The sequence below is a fragment of the Simochromis diagramma genome, unplaced genomic scaffold, assembly GCF_900408965.1.
Source record: "Simochromis diagramma unplaced genomic scaffold, fSimDia1.1 OVJJ01000355.1, whole genome shotgun sequence".
In the NCBI taxonomy this organism is placed as follows: domain Eukaryota; kingdom Metazoa; phylum Chordata; class Actinopteri; order Cichliformes; family Cichlidae; genus Simochromis; species Simochromis diagramma.
This window is the reverse complement of record NW_024387174.1, coordinates 2,809,337-2,829,723: the sequence shown is the minus strand read 5'-3', so window position 1 is coordinate 2,829,723 and position 20,387 is coordinate 2,809,337. Positions and strand designations below refer to the sequence as shown.

The following is a 20,387-nucleotide window of genomic DNA, read 5'->3' as shown; positions in this document are numbered from 1 at the left end:
GCTTACGAGTCATCTGCTTTAGGCTACGTGTTTGAGAATTATACCACGGAGTCAGGTACTTCTGATTAGAGACCTTAGTTTTCACAGGAGCTACAGTATCCAGAGTCGTACGTAGTGAGGAGGTGAAATTATTAACAAGATAATCGACCTCTGTTGGGGTAGCGTTCAGATAGCTGCTCTGCTCTATGTTGGTACAGGGCATTGAAGATGATAACAGTGGGCGGATTATATTCTTAAACATAGTTACAGCATTATATTCCCTGTCCGGAATATAATCGTTGGCAGAACCAGGCGTGTTGCCAAAATCTTTGCAAGTATCTTATTGTCTACATTAATTAAAATGATCGGTCTATATGAAGCTGGGTCTAAAGGATCTTTTTCTTTTTTATAGATCAAAGAAATGTTAGCCTGATATAGAGTCGGCGGTAGGGCTTTTTTGTCCAGCGCTTCATTATATACTTCCAGTAACAGGGGCGAGATATGATCTTTAAAGGCCTTGTAAAATTCTGAAGTATAACCGTCTGGACCCGGAGCCTTGGAGTTCTGTAAATTATTTATTGCTTGCTGTATCTCTTGTATAGTTATGGATTTTTCGAGTTGTTCTACTTTGTCTGGGTTGATCACAGGTACACTAAACTTGTTAAAGAACATCTCAAAAAGTGCGGGGTTCTTTTTTGATTCTGAGAGGATAAGTCTAGATAAAAACTTTTGAATATACTATTTATCTCCTTTGGGTCCCTCGTTATTTTTCCCGTAGTGGTGCGAATTTCTGTGATCAATCTTGTTGGAGCTTGTCTCTTGATTTGTTGTGCTAGAACTTTACCCATCCTTCCCCCCTGTTCATAATATTTATATTTTGCCCTGGTTAGAAGCTTAACTGTTCTTGTAGTATACATCAATTCTAAATCAGCTTGCAGGGACAGTTTCTTCTTGTGCAAGACTTTTGAGGGCCGTGCCGTGTGTTGTCTGTCTACTTCCTGTATCCTGTCTTTTATACAACTTTCTTCTTGTCTTTGTTGTTTATTCATCAGACTCTTCCGCGAAATTAACTGTACGCTTTTAGCGCTTCCCACAAGGTAGACTTGGTAATATCCGGAGTGTTGTTAATTGACAGGTAGAAATCAATTTGGTTCTTAATGTCTTCTATCCCCTGTTTATTTGATAATAAACTATTATCAAATGTCCATATCTTTGTTGTGTGATTGAACCCGAGGGCTAGTTGCAAAAGGAGGGGGCTGTGATCCGACAACATTATTGTGCCATATTCACAGTGCTTTACAGACGGTAGAAATTTATAGTCGATTAAAAAAAGTATATCCTGTTATATGTCTGGTGGACCGGAGAATAGAATGAATATTGTCGCACATTAGGATTCTGAGCTCTCCACGGATCAATAATTCCATAATTTCCCATAAATTCCTGGATGGCCTTTGCCAATTTAGATATTTTGGCTGGTCCACTTGATGATCTATCACGGTTAGTATTTAACACCAAGTTAAAATCACCTCCTATGATTAATTGATGAGTGTGGATATCCGGAAGCTTTGATATTATCGACCGTATAAATTGCTCATCGTCCACATTTGGAGCGTAAATATTTACTAACATAACTAAATGACCATAAAGTTTGCCAGTTACGATAACATATCTACCCTGAGTGTCTGGTAGTATTTTTGCTGCTGTAAATGGTACTGATTTTTTGATCAGTATGGCTGTGCCTCTGCTTCCAGCATTAAATGTAGAGTGAAATATTTGCTCTATCCATTTGCATCGTAATCTGTTGTGGTCTTGTACTTTTAGATGCGTTTCTTGCAAAAAGATTATGTCCGCATTTACTTTTCTTAAATGAGCTAAAATTTTTCCTCGTCTCACTGGTCCTCTGAGTCCCCTACAGTTCCATGTTACAAAGTTGACAAGATTTTGTGGCGCTCTGTTAGTAGAGGTGCCAATAGTTATTAACCGTTACTGAATGGTTGATGGATCTTACTCTGAGCTTTCTAAATGTGATCCTCTGAAATTCACAACTCTCCTGAACCAAACTAAAGAACAACCTCATGAACTCAAACCTGAACCCTTTCTTCATTTGCAGCAAAACTGAGCTGCAAATGGAAAAGAAAAGAAAAACACTTTTTGTCCAGATTTTTATAGGCTGTAGACATCAGACTTACCACTAAACTCCTTAAGATTGTCTATTATTATATACTATTCCCTCCCAGGTCATGTTGTTTGTAGAGATGGCACCCACTATCTCTCCTAGGCAGTAGATGTGGCTGGACTCTGGACGTGGGTACTGATGAACTTCTCTGCTTCGCGCGGATCCGTGAATGAGTGCTTAGTGTTGTTCACCGTTATAGTCAGCTTCGCGGGGTAGTACAGACTGTACAGGATGCCAGCATTCCGCAGTTTCCCTTTCACGGGGTTGAATGACGCTCGAAGTTTGCTGACCTCGGGATTCATGTCATGGAAGATGTGTACAGGTGATCCTTTGTAGAAGAGGCGGCCTTTTTCCCTGGACATTTCCCATGTCCTTCTGTATACTTGTTGTTTCTGCATGAGTTTCATGCAGTGCCTCTATTTTCTGTGTTAGCCCATGTCGAAGCTTATCAGTGTCAGCTTTAGCTTCTTCTCTTAGCGAGGAAAGATGAATGAAATATGATTCAATAAACATGTTTGTGGTTGTTACCAGAGGTGTGGACTCGAGTCACATGACTTGGACTCGAGTCAGACTCGAGTCATTAATTTTATGACTTTAGACTTGACTTGAAAAAATGTTCTAAGACTTGTGACTTGACTTGGACTTTTACACCAATGACCTGGGACTTGAATTGGACTTGAACCGGTTTACTTGAAAAGACTTGATATTTCACCCCAAATATAAAATTTAACATGCATATTATATAGAGATTGAAAATGTGACGTCATTCACGGGTAGAACCGCAAAGGATTCTGGGAACTCGTGGCAAGCGGTACTAGCGCACGCAGGCTTTCAATTAAAATCAGTTATACAGCGATAAAAAGAAACACAAAAATGTCAAGAAGCTGTTGTATTATTAACTGCAATAGTCGGTCGCATGACAGCCACGGGAAGCCGATGAGTAAAGAGATCGGTTGTTATCGGATTACGTCGTTGAAGAGAAATTGTTCGAGCCATGTTTCCGAAGTAACAAAGAGGCGACTGGATTGCAGCAATTCAAAGACCAATTATAACGTCCCAGAACACTCCAGCTCACAGGTTAGTCTGCTCCAAGCATTTCCACAAAGGTCAGTCTGCTGTTGTAGTTAATGCGTCATTTTCATAACACAATTGGTGATATAGGTTACAAGCAAGTCTGGCGCTGAACAGAAATTGTCGCGCTATGCTCCTTTGTTTATTGTGCATAAATAGTGAATTGTCCTGACACAATATTGCGTTTCGCTTCTGTTATTATGGTACATTGACAAAAACATACTTTTATTCACAGGGTAAAACAGTTGTTTTGTATCACTAATTGTCCAGTACGATTACAGCATACAGTATTATTGTCACTGCTACATTTCTGTGATGCTACCAGAAATTATTTCCACTGCTAATTAATTACCCTTGAGCTCAAAGGTCCTATTAATAAACGGTTAACGAATGTGTATTTATGAAGACGATTTGTGAGACTGGTAAACTTATGATATGTACGATGGTCTTTACTTTCTACACGGTGCATTTCAAGGTCCTGCACCCATCCGTCGGTAAACTGTACCTGGGCTTGTTGCAGTGACCGGAAGTTACTAAACTTCATGAGTGTATGCACTCACTCCAAGAACCGTGTAATTATAAATATGCATATAAATATGCTACGATGAGATAGCTGACTTCATCTAACTAGCAAATGTTGTCCAGGCTACGTTGGTGATGCAGTTTTTTTTAATGTGTATGATATTTTTGTCATGCGATTTTAAAGCCGGTCCTACAACCGCATCCAAGAATAACATGCAGCTTATCTCAGAACTGTTGGTGAAAATTATTCTTGGAGCTAAGTTTAATTGAGCTGCATTTTAAAGAGGTGCAATTTCACAATTTGTGTATATTTTCTACGTTCACTATTTTGTCATGTGTTGAGAAAAACACAGATTTAAAAATTACATGGTCTAATATTTACATTTAGCATATAACTGCAACATGCTTTTTTTCGTTTTTTTTTTTAAAGACTCGAAAGGACTTGAAATTCAAAATTTCAGACTTGTGACTTTACTCGGACTTTTACACCAGTGACTTGAGACTCGACTCTGACTTGCCTGACATTACTTGAGACTTGAGGATAAAGACTTGAGACTTACTTGAGACTTGCAAAACAATGACTTGGTCCCACCTCTGGTTGTTACAGTAAATTTTTTTAACTTTTTCTTTTTTTTTTTTTTTTGCCTGTCCCGTTTGGCTCTTTTGCATCAGAATTGTTGTCTAAAGGCAAAGAAAGATGCCCAACGGATTTACTTTACCAAATTGACCATCCCAGCCTTGCCATAATGGTCCATTTGATTCACCTTTTATTGTTTATTTTATTTTCACTTACTGAATACGGGACAGACTTGACTGGGGGAAAGAAGGGGAGAAAGAAAGAGGGAAAGAGAAACAGCTGAGAAGAGGGACGGGGGAGAAGGGCAAAAGACAAAAACCAACAGAATGGGCAGAAAAAAAAGAAAGAAAAAAAAGCATATATCAATCACCTGGATCACCTGCTGAGAAAGAAAAAAGAAAACAAGCAGAAGAGAACAAGAGTAATAGAATAAACAACATCACAATGATATATGGGAATATGACAGTAAATACTAAATATTAAACATATTAAACAATATTAAACAAAGATCAACAGAACACAGTGTGCTTTGAGGTAGGAGCCAAAAAGGGTGTAGTTTGTGGGTCTGATCACCCGTGTGTACACCTGTGAGCATGGACGTGCTTGTTTTTTTAAAAGGTTCCTTCATGTAATGATCTGCTAGAGGGTGTGGGGGGGCCACAGCCCCGTCCTCCAGGGCATGAAGCAGGTATGGAGGAGATCAAAACTCCAGACATCCAGAGGCCCCCAGAACACAAGAGACCAAGGAAGACCAACAGAGGGGCAGCCGCGCCACTGTCCCGGAAAGAGCTGAGGAGAGTCCCAGATGAGGGCTCACTCAGCAGCCGCGGAGCAGAAGCCAGGGGGGGTTGCAGTGACGCGCCCGTGAGCTCCGCCGGCAGCCAGCCGTGCCTGAGTGACCGAGCCCCAGGCCGAGAGGCCGGCGGCACCCCACCTCCGAAGTGGCCCGAGCGAGCCCCAGGCTCCAGGCCCCGATAAGCGGCCACCAAGGAGTGAGCCGGTGTGTACCCGGACGCCCATCCCCGGACACAAAGAACCACCAACGCACCGATATCTGAGGGAGTCCGCCACTGGCAGGGGAAGTGGTGGTGGGGGGAGATAGGCCTCCAAACCTTGGAGGGCCTGAGATGTCCCCAGAGAGGTGGCGCCTGACACCCAACCTGACATATAGACACAGACATACAGGCACACACAGATACAAACATCCATTCCCCCCCTCATGCTCTCATATGCACTTACTCCACACTCAACCAACGTGGAGACAGACATAAAGAGACGCTGTACACACGATCACACTCCCCAAGCGTACTCTACAAACCGGGTCTAGGTACCCTTGCCCCTGGAGGGGGGAACTGCACCCAGACCCAGGTGGTGTTACCTTTTTCCCTGTGGTGGGGAGAGGCAGACCGCCCCGACTCCGCAGCAGCAGGGAGGCCCCACACTCCAGACCGCAGTCGGACGGCCAACTCCTCCTCCTAGCCTCCTCCTTTTTTAACTTTTTCTATTTGAATGATATGTTTTTTGTCTGATTTTAGATCAATTGTGTTAATACAGTTTGTCAAAATGAAAACATAACTGTAAATTCAGACATGTGAGGTTGTGCTGAAAACAATGATACCAAACAAGGCAAATAAATAGTTTTTAAAGGTGAAATGTAGGGATAAAATCAAAAGTAGTCAAAAATGGCCAATTATACCCTGGACCCCAGAGGGTTAAACATTTTTTTAAAGTGACGCAAGAGTTACTTGTAATCTTGTAACTCAATAAGTAACTATAATAATAATAATAATAATAATAATAATAACAATAATATATCTATATCTATATCTATATCTACTGTATCTATCTATCTATCTATCTATATATATGTATATATATATAGATAGATAGATAGATAGATATTCACTGGTACAGCTTTGTCTCCCAGTAACTCCTGCAGGCTTTGGTAATCTTCTACAGCATCTTACCAGACTGATGTTTTTTCTGAAGACAAACGTCTCCATAAAATCTGCAGGAGGATTGATCAACATTGGTTTTGTCCCATCCTCCATTTTCATTGAATCCTCAATGACATTTTGGAATTTTCTGGACGATCATCTTAAACTCCTGAATGTCTTCATATGTTTCTCTTCAGACACCTCACAGTCAAACACACAGAAAGCTCCACACAAGCCTGAGCATCAACAATGTTTTAGTATCAAACTACTTGTTACTCAGTTTAGAGTCTCTGAAAATGAGGGACTGTGTATAGAAATGTCTGTAATTCTTAAACATTTACTGGAAGATTTTTGTCAAACCTGAATTAAAGCTAAAAATCTGAACTTGATTCTGATTCTTTTATTTTTTATTTATTTAAATTCCACTGTGGTAGTTTGCAGAGACAAAACTATAGACCTTGTGTCTTTGTTCACTAAGTTATGAATCTGACAGCTCTCTGTGCTTCTTCTACCTCTGATGTTGTTCAGTCACATTTAACTTCAAGTTGGTATTAAATGCAGTGAAATCTGTTTTCAAACAGCAGACAGTGTAGAAGCATGCAGGCATTATCTGATGAGCTGACATGAGACTGAAGCAGATCAGTGATGCTGACTGAGAGGCCTGTTCACCAAAATCATCCTGCAGGTCAGCTTTTTATGTTAATGACAACATTACACTCACAAACTCATGATCATGTGACCATGAGCTTAAAGCTGATCCAGCAGGTTCGAGTAATTATTAATGAATCAGGGCTCAAATTATATTACTTTAAAAACATCAGGAAACCTGCTACCAAATGAGAGAATATGGACCAATCAGCTCGCTGAGTTCTGATCTTAATAAAGTGACTTCCAGCTGCTTCCTGTCACAACAGGTCAACACAGCGTGCAGCTCCTGACACGACAACAAAGGGATTCATGTCTCTGTTTAATCAAACGCGACTTCATGACAGGACTGACTGAATAAATGTTTGAACTGTGAACAAACGCTGTGTCAGAGTGAGATTTTAGAACTGACATTTGTACTTAGAAACATAATCATATATGCTTAGAGGCAGTGTTGGGACTAACGCATTATTAAGTAACGCGTTACAGTAACTACGTTATTATTGTGGTAACGAGCACGGTAACTAGTTATTATGCCAAAATCAGGAACGCATTAGTCGTTACTGGGATTTAGATAGGGTCGTTACTCGTTACTTCGTGTGGTGGCATCGCGGAGTTTCCACAGATTCAGTAACATTAGCAAGTGGTGGAGGCCAGCAGGTGGATGAAGGAAAAGGGACGCAGAAGGAAAAGAGACCCGAGGCGGCCGCCGGTCCAAGTGTGAACTGAAGTTCAGTTAAGAAGTTATGACCTGCAGTCTCTCTGGGTCAGATATGAACCAAGTTTAGGTGGAGTTTATTTTCGTTATTCTGACTTTTTCCGTACTGCGTGCTAGCTAGCATGACGGAGGTTCTATACAGCTGGGTGGGTGCTATGATGTTAATGATGTTGAACTTTATTTTGTTCATAAGTTATTAGAGTTGCCAACCGTCCCGTCTGGTATTCAGAGAAAATATTACGCGTTTCTTATTGAGGTGAAAAGGAACAGTTTGTCCCGTAATTCAGCTACAATGAAAAAGACACAAAGCTGGAGTTATTCTGTGTCTTTGCTGCACAGCTGCTTCTTCTTCTCTCATTCTCTCCCCCTCCCTCTCCTGTTGCTAAACAACATTAAACAACAGCAGCACGTTTAAGCTTGATCAGCTGTTGTTAGAATTTATTTAATATTAATTTCTAGTATCAGCTGATGTTTGCTGGAGCCACAGCTGTAAAGCTGCTGGTCATGATATGGTTTGGTTATCTGGTGAGAGGGAAACATGAAGATGAAACCAGGAGATGTCCTTACTGAACCATCAGAGCTGAACAGTGATGGAGAAACAGGTTTACCTTTTAGGTGACATGAATGAGTTGAAGTTATGAACTGTTTCTGAGAGACAAATAACCCCAGGATCCTTTTTTAGGTAGCTGACAGCTGGTAACTGTGCAGGGGCGGGTCTAGCAAAGTGTTGCCAGGGGGGCAGGTAGGGCATTAACAGGGAGAGGGGGGCACAAAGAAATACTTTTCTTTCTTATTCTCATTTAAAATGTCTCGCTTTTAAAAAATAATTATCTGAATCTTACAACAAACGATTGATAGATTGATGCATATATACCATCAGAACAGTGTACATCACTGTCACAACAGTGTTTGTTTTCATTCAAAGGCTTTATGATTTTTCCTATAATGGTGGGCCGGTCTCTAGTCAAAATGCCCGGGCCAATTTTCTGTCCCAGTCCAGCCCTGTATGCAGCTCATCTGCAGTCTGGTGTTACCTACATCTTCCTATTCAGAAGGCAGAATTTCCGAGTTCTGAGTACAATCGAAAGCACCACGACTGCAGTTCTTGTGTTGGATGTAAAAGGCGCACATGACGCTGTGACGTAGGCTAGAATCATGGCAGCAGTCAATGACGGTCCAGGCGTGGGATTTCTCTCGTGGAAAGATGCACATTATCTTTTCCTTTCTATTGGTAGGTGGCACAGTGCACTTGTGGCAAGTAAGCAAGCTAGAAGACTGGCAAAGTTATGGAAGAAACACATTAACAAGAGAATTCTGAGTAAAACCAAAGTTACTTTCCCTAGTAACTAGTTACTTTGAAAGTAATGAGTAACTTGAAGTAACTGAGTTACTTTTGATAGAAGTAACTAGTAATGTAACTAAGTTACTAATTTAAAGTAACTTACCCAACACTGCTTAGAGGTATATAATTGTTTGCATATTGATAGAAGGTCTCATCCTTAGTAAGACTCTGGTCGTGTCCAAATTCATGGGCTGCATCCTCCTGAGGACCCGGCCTTCGCGGTCTACGTGGGCCGGGTCCTCAGGAGGTCGGGTAGGCCGGAAGTAAACGGCTGTGGAAATTGGACGGTCTAGCCTTCTGATTAGCATCACCGCTGTCTCAGTGGAGTTTAACCTCTGGGGGGTCCTAGAAAAATGCATACACTATCGGGCTTAGAGGCACAAAACGACCACGCCCTAAAAAGCGCTGTAAAAAAATTATATATTAATATTTTTTTCCACTTTAAATTAGCCAGTCTTTTAGACCTACTTCTCCTTGAAATATTCATATCAAGTTTTAATTACATTTCGCTGATTTTAACCCTTTATATCCCGGTTTCGTCACATGAGCGCACTGCTTTTTTTGCCCCAAAAAACAAAAAACTTGAATATTTTCCAAAAAAAAACATTTGAGGTAATATTCAATTGTTATTATAATTAGGCCTTTAGATGGACCAAAGATTGGCACCAACAATCATTTTGACCTGCCATTATTTTTCTTGCAGGAGCACATTAAAAAAAATGCATCCAAAGGACAATTCCCCAAAAAGTGCACTGTAAAAAATTTATATTCATTTTTTTTCCACTTTAAATTGGTCAGTCTTTTAAAACTACTTCTCCCTGAAATATTCATATAAAGTTTTAATTACATTTTCGTTGTTTTAACCCTTTAAATCCCAGTTGTATTACATGAGTGCCCTGTTTTTTTGCCCCAAAAAACAAAAAACTAAATATTTAAAAAAAACAAACATTTGAAATAATATTTGATTGTTATTATAATTAGGCCTTTAGATGGATCAAAGATTGGCACCAACATTTATTTCGATCGACTTTTAATTTTTTTTTTAGGACCAGAAAATGGTCCCCAGGGGGCGAAGCGTCTGCTGCTTCCCAGGAGGAGTGCCTCAATCGCGGGTGTGCCTCGCGCAGCCGCGGGGCATATTGTTCGGTCTCCGTATTTCCAGCACACACGTCCGATACCACGTGACAACAAATACGTCATTTCCTGTTGATTAAAAAAAAAATGCACCGTCTAACCGATCTGGGGTCAGAAATGGTCCCAAACGAGCAGCGGCCCAAGCTGCTGCTGCATGCGGGGAATCAGTGTGCCTCTTCCGGGTGTCTGTCTCGAGCAGACCGCTGGAAAAGGTGGATGTTCGAGTAGGCGTCAAAGGTGGAGCAATGGCGCCACCCGGTGGCCAAATAAAAAAATTACAATTCTAAGGCCTCTAGTGCAAAATGAAACCGAAAGTTAAGCCATCACCCGGACGTTAATTTTAAAAATTCTGCAATAAAAAAAAGCGTTTATAATGGGTTTTAATGGGCACAAATCGACCACTAAGCACAATAGTGTACGTTTATCGCTAGCTTAGCCACTGAAGCTAATTTCCGGAAGTCATACTGAAATTTTAACAGTAAATGTGACCGAACTTTTTTTTGCAGACTTTCGCTATATTCCATTCAACACAGTGCAAATGGCGTGTAAACGAACAATGAAAAATGGCACAAATCAACCCAAGACCACCCAGAGCCGTCTGCTCCTTGCTATCTAAAATATAACAGGACACTGGCGTAAATTCTCGACCGTCTCACACTTCTGTTTAATCAGTTTTCTGTTTGATGTTTATTCAGCTGTGTGAAAACAAAGGAGTTTTATTTTATCTAATCTAATAACTTTAATCTCAGCCAAACCGATTTACTCACGAACAAACAAAACACTGAAAAAAGCCCAACAATATCGTTTGTAGGTTGTCTAAGTGACTTATATATTACGTTTAACCTGAGTAGCGAAACTCCGCGGTGATCTAAAAATGATGTGTTGTGCCGTTCTCAGCCGCATCAGTAACCCTCGAGCTCCCGGCTAGCTATCGAGCTGGTGGGTAGCAGATGCCTCTGAAAACGTCGAAACACTTTTGCAAATATGCGATATCTTGATAAACTGAGCAGATATTTGATGTTTACACAGCTACTTTCTCGCCTGAAAATATGTTAAAAGTTTATTTTGTGACCCAGAAAGATTAGTGTGAGTAATTTTAAAACTTAGTAGCGGCTGCCATTGTTGGAAACTGGAGTTTGGCTGGGCCGCGCTATGAATTCTGGGATATGGTAGGCCACGAAGGACACACCCAACCCATCCTTCAAATTCGGGGAAAAGGAGGACGCATTTGTCGGCTGCATTCGGAGGAGTCTACGAATTTGGACAGCCTTCTGCGCGTTGCTGTGACGTAATCGGTCTACAAATGCTGCCTCAGGAGGACGCAGCCCATGAATTTGGACACGACCTCTGTGTGCTATGAGATGGGAGGACGTTCACTCCTTTTCCAGAGTGTTCTGGCATACCTCACATACACCCTAGGGTCATGAGAGAGGTTGTATCTTCTCTTTCTGATATATGGTACGGCAGACACATCTGTATCTGTTTGAGTACAAGAGCCTTTTCTTTAGGTGGACCGCTGGACTCCTCGTGCCAGCTTTCTGAGGAGGCGTTCACAGGGTCATATTTTGACCCACACACACACCTACACATACCCATTACACACACACATGCACACACAGACAAGTACTCTTTGTTCACACATATGTCTGTTTAAGATGTCATATGTTAATGAACCTATGCATATTCATGTAACCACAAGCAGTGCTACCAGGGAGCAGACGAGAGCGACTGGGGTTCAAGCTAAAAGGCTCGGTCTCAGTCGTCTCCCTTGTGCACGAGATCACACAAAGAGCTCTGGTGTCTTGCATCTTGTTTTGCCCCTGCAGTGGATTGTCTCTTTGTTCCAGCAAAGGGTTTTACTTAGATAAAGCTAACACACCGGCAGCACGAGTGCACAGGAAGCAAAAAACTACGTCCCCTCACACAGATGATAAAACAGCTGCTCTCATATGTGTGATAAACATTTGCTGTGTTTTATGAAGCAACAGAAAAATCCAGAAAAATCCAGGAAAATTACAGGAAAGGAAACAAAAAGTAAAATTACACTTTTTAAATAAAAGCATAAAAATCAACACATTAAAAAGTCCATTAACATCAACATCAGGAGTCACTGAGAAAATAAACTTAATATTAGATCAAACGTAAAGAATATAAAGAAGCTGAAAGGAAAATGTTAAAAGTTGAACATTTTAATGTCCAATAAAACATAATCACACTTCTATGTTAAAGATAAATCAGTTTTAAAATGAGATCTTATCAGGCAGCAAACAGTAAATATGAGATTTTTTACGTGTCGTTTGTCTTCATCGACTGAGTTCAGATCTTTATCGTCTCAGTTCAAACTGGTCTCGACCTTTTCTTTGTTCTTCTTTGTGATCACATGAATGTTCAGTGAAGGAATTTCTTGTCTTGCTCTATTTTGTCTCTGCTTTTTCCTTCATGGACATCAGAGACTCAACTCGTCTCTTCCAGCCTGGTTTGCCCTCAGATTTCTCTTCTTCAATAAGCATGTCGATGTACTCTAGAGTAGACAGAGGGTTGGGCTTCAGTGCTATCTCTTTGAGTCTGTTCAGACACTTGGCAGATCTCTCCATCAGTTTCACTACGTCAGCCTGCAAACTTTTATACTCAGCATTCAGTTTATCAATCACTTTCTGAACAGTCATCTTCTCTCCTGTGTCTCTCTCATACTTTTCTTTCAGCTCTTTCATTGTTCTTTTTTTTTTAATATCTTTGTACTCCCATCTGTACTTCTGATTAAAGTGTACATTCCAAATACATTTGCCTGGACACTGAGTACAGTATCCATCTGGTCCCATTGCTGGGCACTTTCTTTTATCTGCATCCTTTGGTGTGGGACAGGGATAGTGACAGGTGACATGACACTGCTGACAGTTGGTGCTGTAGTTTCCAGTCCCAGAAATGTCCACCTGAACAGACTTTTTGACAGTAACTTCAAACTCAAAGTTCTCATTTCTGCTGATCTCTGCTTCATGTTCTTTACATTTCTTAATTGTCTCTTTTTTCACCTTAAGCCTGCGTAACCCAAGTTTCACCTGCTCCTGCAGATTCTCAACTAAAGCCTCGAGCTGCTTTCTTACTCTGAGGACTTTCTTTTTCAGTGTCAAACTTTCTGTTGTTTTAATAGAAACTTGATTAGCCGGCCCGACACCTTCTGAGGTCACTGCTCTGCATCTGAACACATACTCTGTGTTTGGCTTCAGATCTCTCACTGTGACTTCTTCAGCCTTTGCTTCTGTCTTCTGCTGCCATCCATCCTCTCCACTGACACAGTACTCAACAGAGTAGGAGGTGATGTTCTCTGCTCCAAATCTGGGTGGAGAAATCTTCAGTGTCACACTGTTGTGGTTTATGTCAGCTGCTGTTACAGTTTCAGGCTTTGAAGGAGGCTCAAAGTTCTCACTGACAGCAAATCCACCTTTATAAAGGTGGATGCTGGAACCTTCCTGGGTCTCATTAGTTAACCCCACTGTCAGGAACTTCATGTTCTTGTTTTCCTTGTTGGCCTCTGCAAAATCACTGAAGAGTTTTGCTTTTCTCCTCATTTCAGCTGTTACTTCTTTTGAGGCGTACCATTGTTCCTTCTCTACATCATGAGTGTGAAGATCTTGAAGGTCTGGGTTGGTTTTTCCTTTTAAGTATCTTGATAAAGCTGAGAGGTACGGTTCATCCTTTCCCAGAGAGGTGAAAACAAAACACACAACATGCTCTGCACTCAGACTTTCCTTGTACAGATCATTTTGAGACGAGATGATTTTGGTGTTTTTCATCATCCTGGTAAAAGACATTAAAGTGTAGATTTCTCTCTCTTTACAGTCCATCCACTCGTTCAGGTTTTTGCTGCTGAAAGGTGAAGAATGTCTCTTCTTCAGGATCTCTGCAAGCTCAGCTTCCTTTTCTCCTCCTCCTCTGATTGATGGAAGCTTCTTGGCCAAAGACTTTTGGAAATCCAGCTTGAACTCAGAGCACATTTCTTTAAAAGTTTTCATTTTTTTACCAATCTGTGGGAACTGCTGTGCAGTGCTGGTTCTCAGTGCATCATTGCTCCTCATTTCCAGCTCACTGAAGTCCTCCAGGACTGTCTGTGCTTCTTGAACTAATCCTGTACTGATCTGACGGACGAGTTTAGCAGCAGAAGAATCTAAAACTGTCAGTGGCAGCAGCCAGACCTTCACTGGTACAGCTTCCTCTCCCAGTAATCCTGGCAGGCTTTGGTAAACTTTTATTGCATCTTGAAAGGTTGTTGGTGGTTTTTGAAGACAGAAGTCTCCATAAAACCTGCAGGAGAATTTATGAACACTTTCTTTGTCCTTGTCTTCCATCTTCAGGGAACCTTCACCCTCTACAGAAAGTAAGGGAATCTTGTTGATGATCACCTTCAAGTTGCCCTGAACATCTTGATGATCTTCGTGTTCAGAAACTTCACGGTCAAACACAAAGAAAGCTTGTGCTCCATAAAGAATAGCTGTGACTACATGTGTTGCTAAGCCTTTATCAAAAACATATGAATGTCTCACATTGTCCCTTCCAAGATGATTCATGGACAGCTCCTGGAACTTTGTGGTTGCCTTGTACTTCAGTGTTACTCTGGCCTGATTTCTGGAAGATTTACTATCATTCAGATATTTGGCAGATCCATCAACCTGAACCAGTCCACCCAAGAAACTTGCCTTCAGTGAAGCATTAACATTTAGAGCTGAAGATTTGTCTGAAATTGATTCAGATGCAACAATTTCAAACTCATTAGAGGCCTGCGGTCTTTCTCCAACATCTTTCATCAGGACATCACGATCCCACAGAGTCATTCCTGCAAAGACAGACAGACTTCATTTAATCCCACACTAGGAAAATGAAAACAGAAAAAAAAGATGTGAAGAAAAAAAGCCAAAATACTACACTGTGTACAGATTGTTACTATATACACTAAAATACCAGAAGGTTGCTGCTATTATTATTATTATTATTATTATTATTATTATTATTATTATTGTATAAATAAATTGCAGTGGGAGTAATATTAATTTTTTAAACAGTATTTAAAAGAAGTAGAACTCAAGTTGAACTTCCTGAACATGGAGATTATTATAGATAATAAAATTATTGCAACAGTCTCTTCACGATGTATAATCACAAGTGCTGATAATTTGGAACCTTATAAACCACGTCTGTCTATTCTCCCTTGTCCATAAATCCTGAGTCAGTTCATAATACAGTTCCTTTATCAACTCCTTAAACATGTTATAGGCAGAGTGATCTTTTTTCATGGGTAACAGCACAGCAACAGCTGAGATCTCAGTCGTTTCTGTTCTATGTAGTTTAACCTCAACAGCAAGAAAGTTTTACACTGATATACTGTGTGTGAGCTAGAGGATCTGGGGATCAATTCACCAGTCTAACAAAAGATTCACTCCTCCATCTTATCCACAGCCTCCCTTTTAAACGTTCCTAAATAATATAATTTATTTTTAAAAAGTACACAGTTGTCTAAGGAGTTTGGAAAGAAAAGCGTCTGGACTTGTTTAAGTTGCTTGAAGACGTTTCACCTCTCATCTGAGAAGCTTCTTCAGTTCTAAGGTCAAATGGTGGAGAGTCTCAGATTTAAACCTAGTGGGAGTGTCCCCCCCCACCTGATAGGGACATGGACCCCCTAATGATCCTCCACCTAATCACACAAGTCAAGGCGTAAAAATGGGTGTGAGTCACAATCAGCCAGGGTTTCGGGTGAGCTCAACCTGGCCCCACCCTATCATATGATTTCCTGAGGTCAGATGGCCCAGGGTGTGAGTGGGCGTTAAGGCGTCTGGGAAAGACCTCAGAGCTGGATTATAGATGGCAGACAGTTGGTGTTGTAAGCCCCGCCCTCTGTTCAAAGATGGTCACTCACAGTGGACGTAAATGGCTTCATTTACTCCTCTTTCAAACCATCTGTCTTCTCTGTCCTAAATGTGAAGAGCCACCTCAATGAGACAAGACCATCTCCAAAGGACAAAGTTCACTTCTTTGAGGATGCCAGTGTCCACGTTTTCATTCAAGGTATTTCATAGAGCAAAGCAACAAAAACAGCACAAAATATAGGAAGGAAAAATATCTCATATTTTTGCTAAATCTTCAACTTCATGTAACTTAAGTGGATGAACAGGAGAGAAGCCTGAATGAGTAAAAACAGGAGGGTCAGCATCCAGTAAGTTATTAATTTTTATTATTTGACAAAATAAAATCTTTGAAGTAAATGTTTTGCTCCACAGCTTTCAGCAATCAAGATCGTGGCTCAAGAGTTGGGAGTTCGCCTTGTAATCGGAAGGTTGCCGGTTCGAGCCCCGGCTTGGACAGTCTCGGTCGTTGTGTCCTTGGGCAAGACACTTCACCCGTTGCCTACTGGTGGTGGTCAGAGGGCCCGGTGGCGCCAGTGTCCGGCAGCCTCACCTCTGTCAGTGCGCCCCAGGGTGGCTGTGGCTACAATGTAGCTGCCATCACCAGTGTGTGAATGGGTGTGTAAAGCGCTTTGGGGTCCTTAGGGACTAATAAAGCACTGTACAAATACAGGCCATTTACCATCTGGAGTGGAAGTTAAAAGAAAAAAAAGGCTAGCATAATTACTGGGATGGGATGAACTGTCTCACCAGCTGAAAAATAGTTTCTGGATTTACTGTTCTAGTATGTTTTTGCAGAAAGCAGCTTTGGGATCGCTGGATCTGAATAATGGGGCACATTTCCCATACAGATATTCATAGGTCCAACCAGCAGCATACTGTTGTGCCCTTTCTCAAAGGAAAAGTGGAGACAAGGCAGGAAGGTTAAAGCTGAGGGGACGAGGTGGAGATATTTGTTTTGTCTCTTTAAAAAAAAAGTCTTCCAATCCAACTAAACTGCGTATATTCTGAGGAACATTCAAACATATCTAGAATTTCCTTCTTGTTTGGGAAACTTCACAACACATATATAATCCCCTCATCTCTACAACTAATCAACAAAACACTAGTAGAAAAACTTCTGTTAACCAATGATCTGTTATTAAACTGAATCACATTTTGGTGCAAAAACTAAATGGAGAAAAAAACTAAAACAAACAGAAGTTTTCCTTGAAAAAAAATAAATAAAAAGACTTTCAATTAACTTTAATAAAATTAGATTAATTGTAGCAGTTTAACTGACATTTGAATGTTGTATATTACAGATTTGCAGGATGAAAAACAAACTACATGAATGTGATCCATGGTGTTTTGCGGTGTTCTGGATAATTTCACTTGTGTTGATTATGAAATGTTAAATACTGTAAATCCATCGTCTCTAAAATACTGTGATTACCTGCATGCATTTTGTATTTTATATTCCTTGTTGGCTCTGAAAGAAAAAGTCCTACAAATGCACATGATCTATAAAAGTAACTGCATCCATGTCCTTTGCCTTAAGGAAGAGGCACAGTGTCAGTTTTAAAACGGAAAGACGTAGACACGGATGTTTTGGTGGCTGGCCTTATTGCTTTGTATTTGAAAGAATTTCTCTTTCACAGCATTAAAGGAGAATATTTAATTCAGTCACACAAACATGATTTTCTAAGGTTTACTAAGTCTAATGCTAACTTTTGATGCTGAAAGAGGCACATATTATTTTGATTGTGGGGTTTGTGATAGTTGGTGTATAAGTGTGATGGGTCACAGCTTAAAGTGGAGTCCTGTAACTCTTCACTCCATCCTCACAATGAGTGTTTAGAGATAAGTCCTCTTCTGCTCCTCAGGGATAATACTCGGATTATATTGTAACTTGAACTGAACTAAAGTTTCAGGTTTTTAGCTGGATTTCTGCACACAGATTACATACCATACTAAAATGTCAAAATGCAGCTGTTAATTAAACTGAGTTTTATCAGTTAAATGTCTTAAATACATAACATCAACTAATAAGTTCCTGCCACCTCACAACCTGCAGAAAAACAAGCACAACTTGCATAATTACACACTGCACACTAACTGTGCTCATTAACAAAGGGAGGGCTGTGTTTGACTATATTATTTTGTTTGGACATAATTTGCTTCCTCATTGGCTGCTTGTTTCTGAGCCACTAATTTGAGCAGCTTTTAGTAATTATTGAAATGAACCGACTGCATCTTTGTATATCATTAGGTGGATTGTTAAATCACCCAAAGGACTTCCATGGGCAAAATGCGTCATCAACTACTTCCTCCACAAAACTGATTCAGTGCCTCTTTGGTAAATGCCAACAGTAGATTTTTGTGTGTGTGTATGTTCTGTGGTTTTGTGTTGGCACAGACTGTTACTAAATTGTGTTTTTATTAACTTTCTTGCATGAAATATTCTTAAAGTGAGAACTACATTTCAGCACTCCATATTTTACTTCTGGATAAAAATGGCAGAGCATCACTACATTATGTTCCAGCAGGACCACCCCTCTGCTCATATTATAAATGTTGTCCCATGCTGATACTTTCTTGTTCCCCACTGACTTCTTTTCTCCCACTGTACCTGAACTAGCAGACACTTGGTGTTTTATCAGCACCTGATTTGTTCAACAAAGCTGCAAAGTATTTATTGGCTAACTGTGTTGTCATGTCACTTTTTTCTTTTCTGGAAAAAATATATCTGTATAATCTATATATTGAATTCTTACCTGGGATCAGTGAGTCTTTGCGGCAGTCATACAGCATCCCAAGACTGAAAGGCCGGCCGAGTGCCGCCACCTCCATCGTACTGCTAGATTCAGAGTCCATGGCTCAGTCTGAACAGGACCAAATGAACAGCTTGTTAGTTTGTTTCTCTTCTGTTTGTTCATGTTCTCATTCGTACTACTAACCATCCTCACACTCTTTAATCTTAGCATATTTAACTCATTTCTCTTTGTCCTGCTACAAATTTACTGAATTTGATTGATGCTCCGCTCCTTCACAAAATATTTCTTCAGGGTTACTTTTACTTCATCTTTGAAACAGACTTCCTGTTAGTATTCAGACCAAGTGTTTGTCAGTCATTCTTAATTTGGTTTCTTACACTTCATTAACTGTCCTAGTTAATAAGGGTTTTATGTGAGATTTTTCAAAAGATTTTTTGATTAAAAATGCTTTACTAACTTACTTATAGTAAAATTACTTTTGGAAACATCTCACACATTGTTTAATAATTCTAATTAGCTCCCTTTAAATGAGAAGTGCCTAAGAAAATTCTAACTATTTGTATGTCGGCTTTCAGCACATTTCCTGCCAGTCAAAGTTCTCATTTATGTAGAAGGAATGTTTCATTTCTCAGTTCAAGCTGTGTGCGTTGGATAGAAATCGCTGGTGTTGGTAAAAAAGTTACTGTTACAGTACTTGGAGTACTGACTGTGGCTGGAGAGCTAAGTCCTCAGTTTGAGTCAGATATTAAAATAAAATTATTATGCTGTCAGTGGAAAGTTATTTGCCTTACACAACTTTACTGCGTTATTTTTTAACCTTGGTGTTTACCCTTAATTGTTATTGTTGGGGAGGAACTCTGATAAGAGAGTTGGATGTGATAAGCCTGAGAGAGATACTTTTGCTTTTGTGTCCTAAATTTTTATGCTTCACCTTGTTCTCATAGTTAATGCACAGGTTATGCAGATAATATTAAATTATTTTCTTATTGCCCAACTTATATATTTAGTAAGAAATTCCACATTAATCAATTCATGACAATCGATGATACATTGTATAAAGCTGCCATCCTGTTTATTTTTCTGTTTAAACATGCGCACTGTTGACCTTCAGATTAATGTTTTTCCTTTATCTCTGCTTTATTAGAATTTAACTTCTTACATTCTGCACTCTAACACATCTTCAATCTTAAAAGCCTCTCCTCTACTTTTAACATAAGAAGACAACACATTACTGTAACTGTAGCATCAGTTCATTGGTTCCTAGAATACAGTTCAGTATGCATTAGTAGTTTGTCCATTATTATAATACATAACGGACCCAGAGCTAAGTCCATATATGCACTTCCACCTGGAGACAAAAAGAAAACCTTGGTGTACTCACAGGAGAAAGCTGTGGGATCCTCTGACCTCATCCTGTGCTTTCTGCCTTTATAATCTCTGCAAGGGACAAACTCCACCTGACCTTTACTCATTAACAGAAAGATGTGCAGCAGAGTATCAGGCTGATTTCTGAGAAATGGTGCAACTTCTAGAAAGTTGTTTTAGTGAAACCAAACTAACAGTGTGGGCAATAGTAATAAAAGCCACTGTGGTGCTTTGAGCTAAACGCTAACAAGACTCCTGCATCACAAAAAGAAAC

The 20,387-nt window shown here is 40.2% G+C and overlaps 1 protein-coding gene across 1 annotated transcript; it reads right to left on the bottom strand.

Moving 5' to 3' along the window:
- Window positions 1-11,918: 11,918 nt before the first annotated feature.
- LOC120744771 (cytolytic toxin-alpha-like) lies at window positions 11,919-18,863 on the bottom strand. The gene is made up of 2 exons (XM_040049324.1): window positions 18,749-18,863; window positions 11,919-14,929 (listed from the first exon to the last, which is right to left on the bottom strand). Exons 1-2 carry the CDS (start codon window positions 18,846-18,848, stop codon window positions 12,516-12,518), a joined length of 2,514 nt encoding a protein of 837 aa, XP_039905258.1. The 5' UTR covers window positions 18,849-18,863; the 3' UTR covers window positions 11,919-12,515.
- Between the last annotated feature and the right edge of the window lie 1,524 nt (window positions 18,864-20,387).

Excerpts from the sequence above, each read along its gene's own strand:
- LOC120744771 (XM_040049324.1), bottom strand. The coding sequence starts at position 18,848 with ATGGACTCTGAATCTAGCAGTACGATGGAGGTGGCGGCACTCGGCCGG. Across the intron at positions 14,930-18,748 it reads CAAAGACTCACTGATCCCAG|GAATGACTCTGTGGGATCGT; the intron begins GTAAGAATTCAA and ends CTGTCTTTGCAG.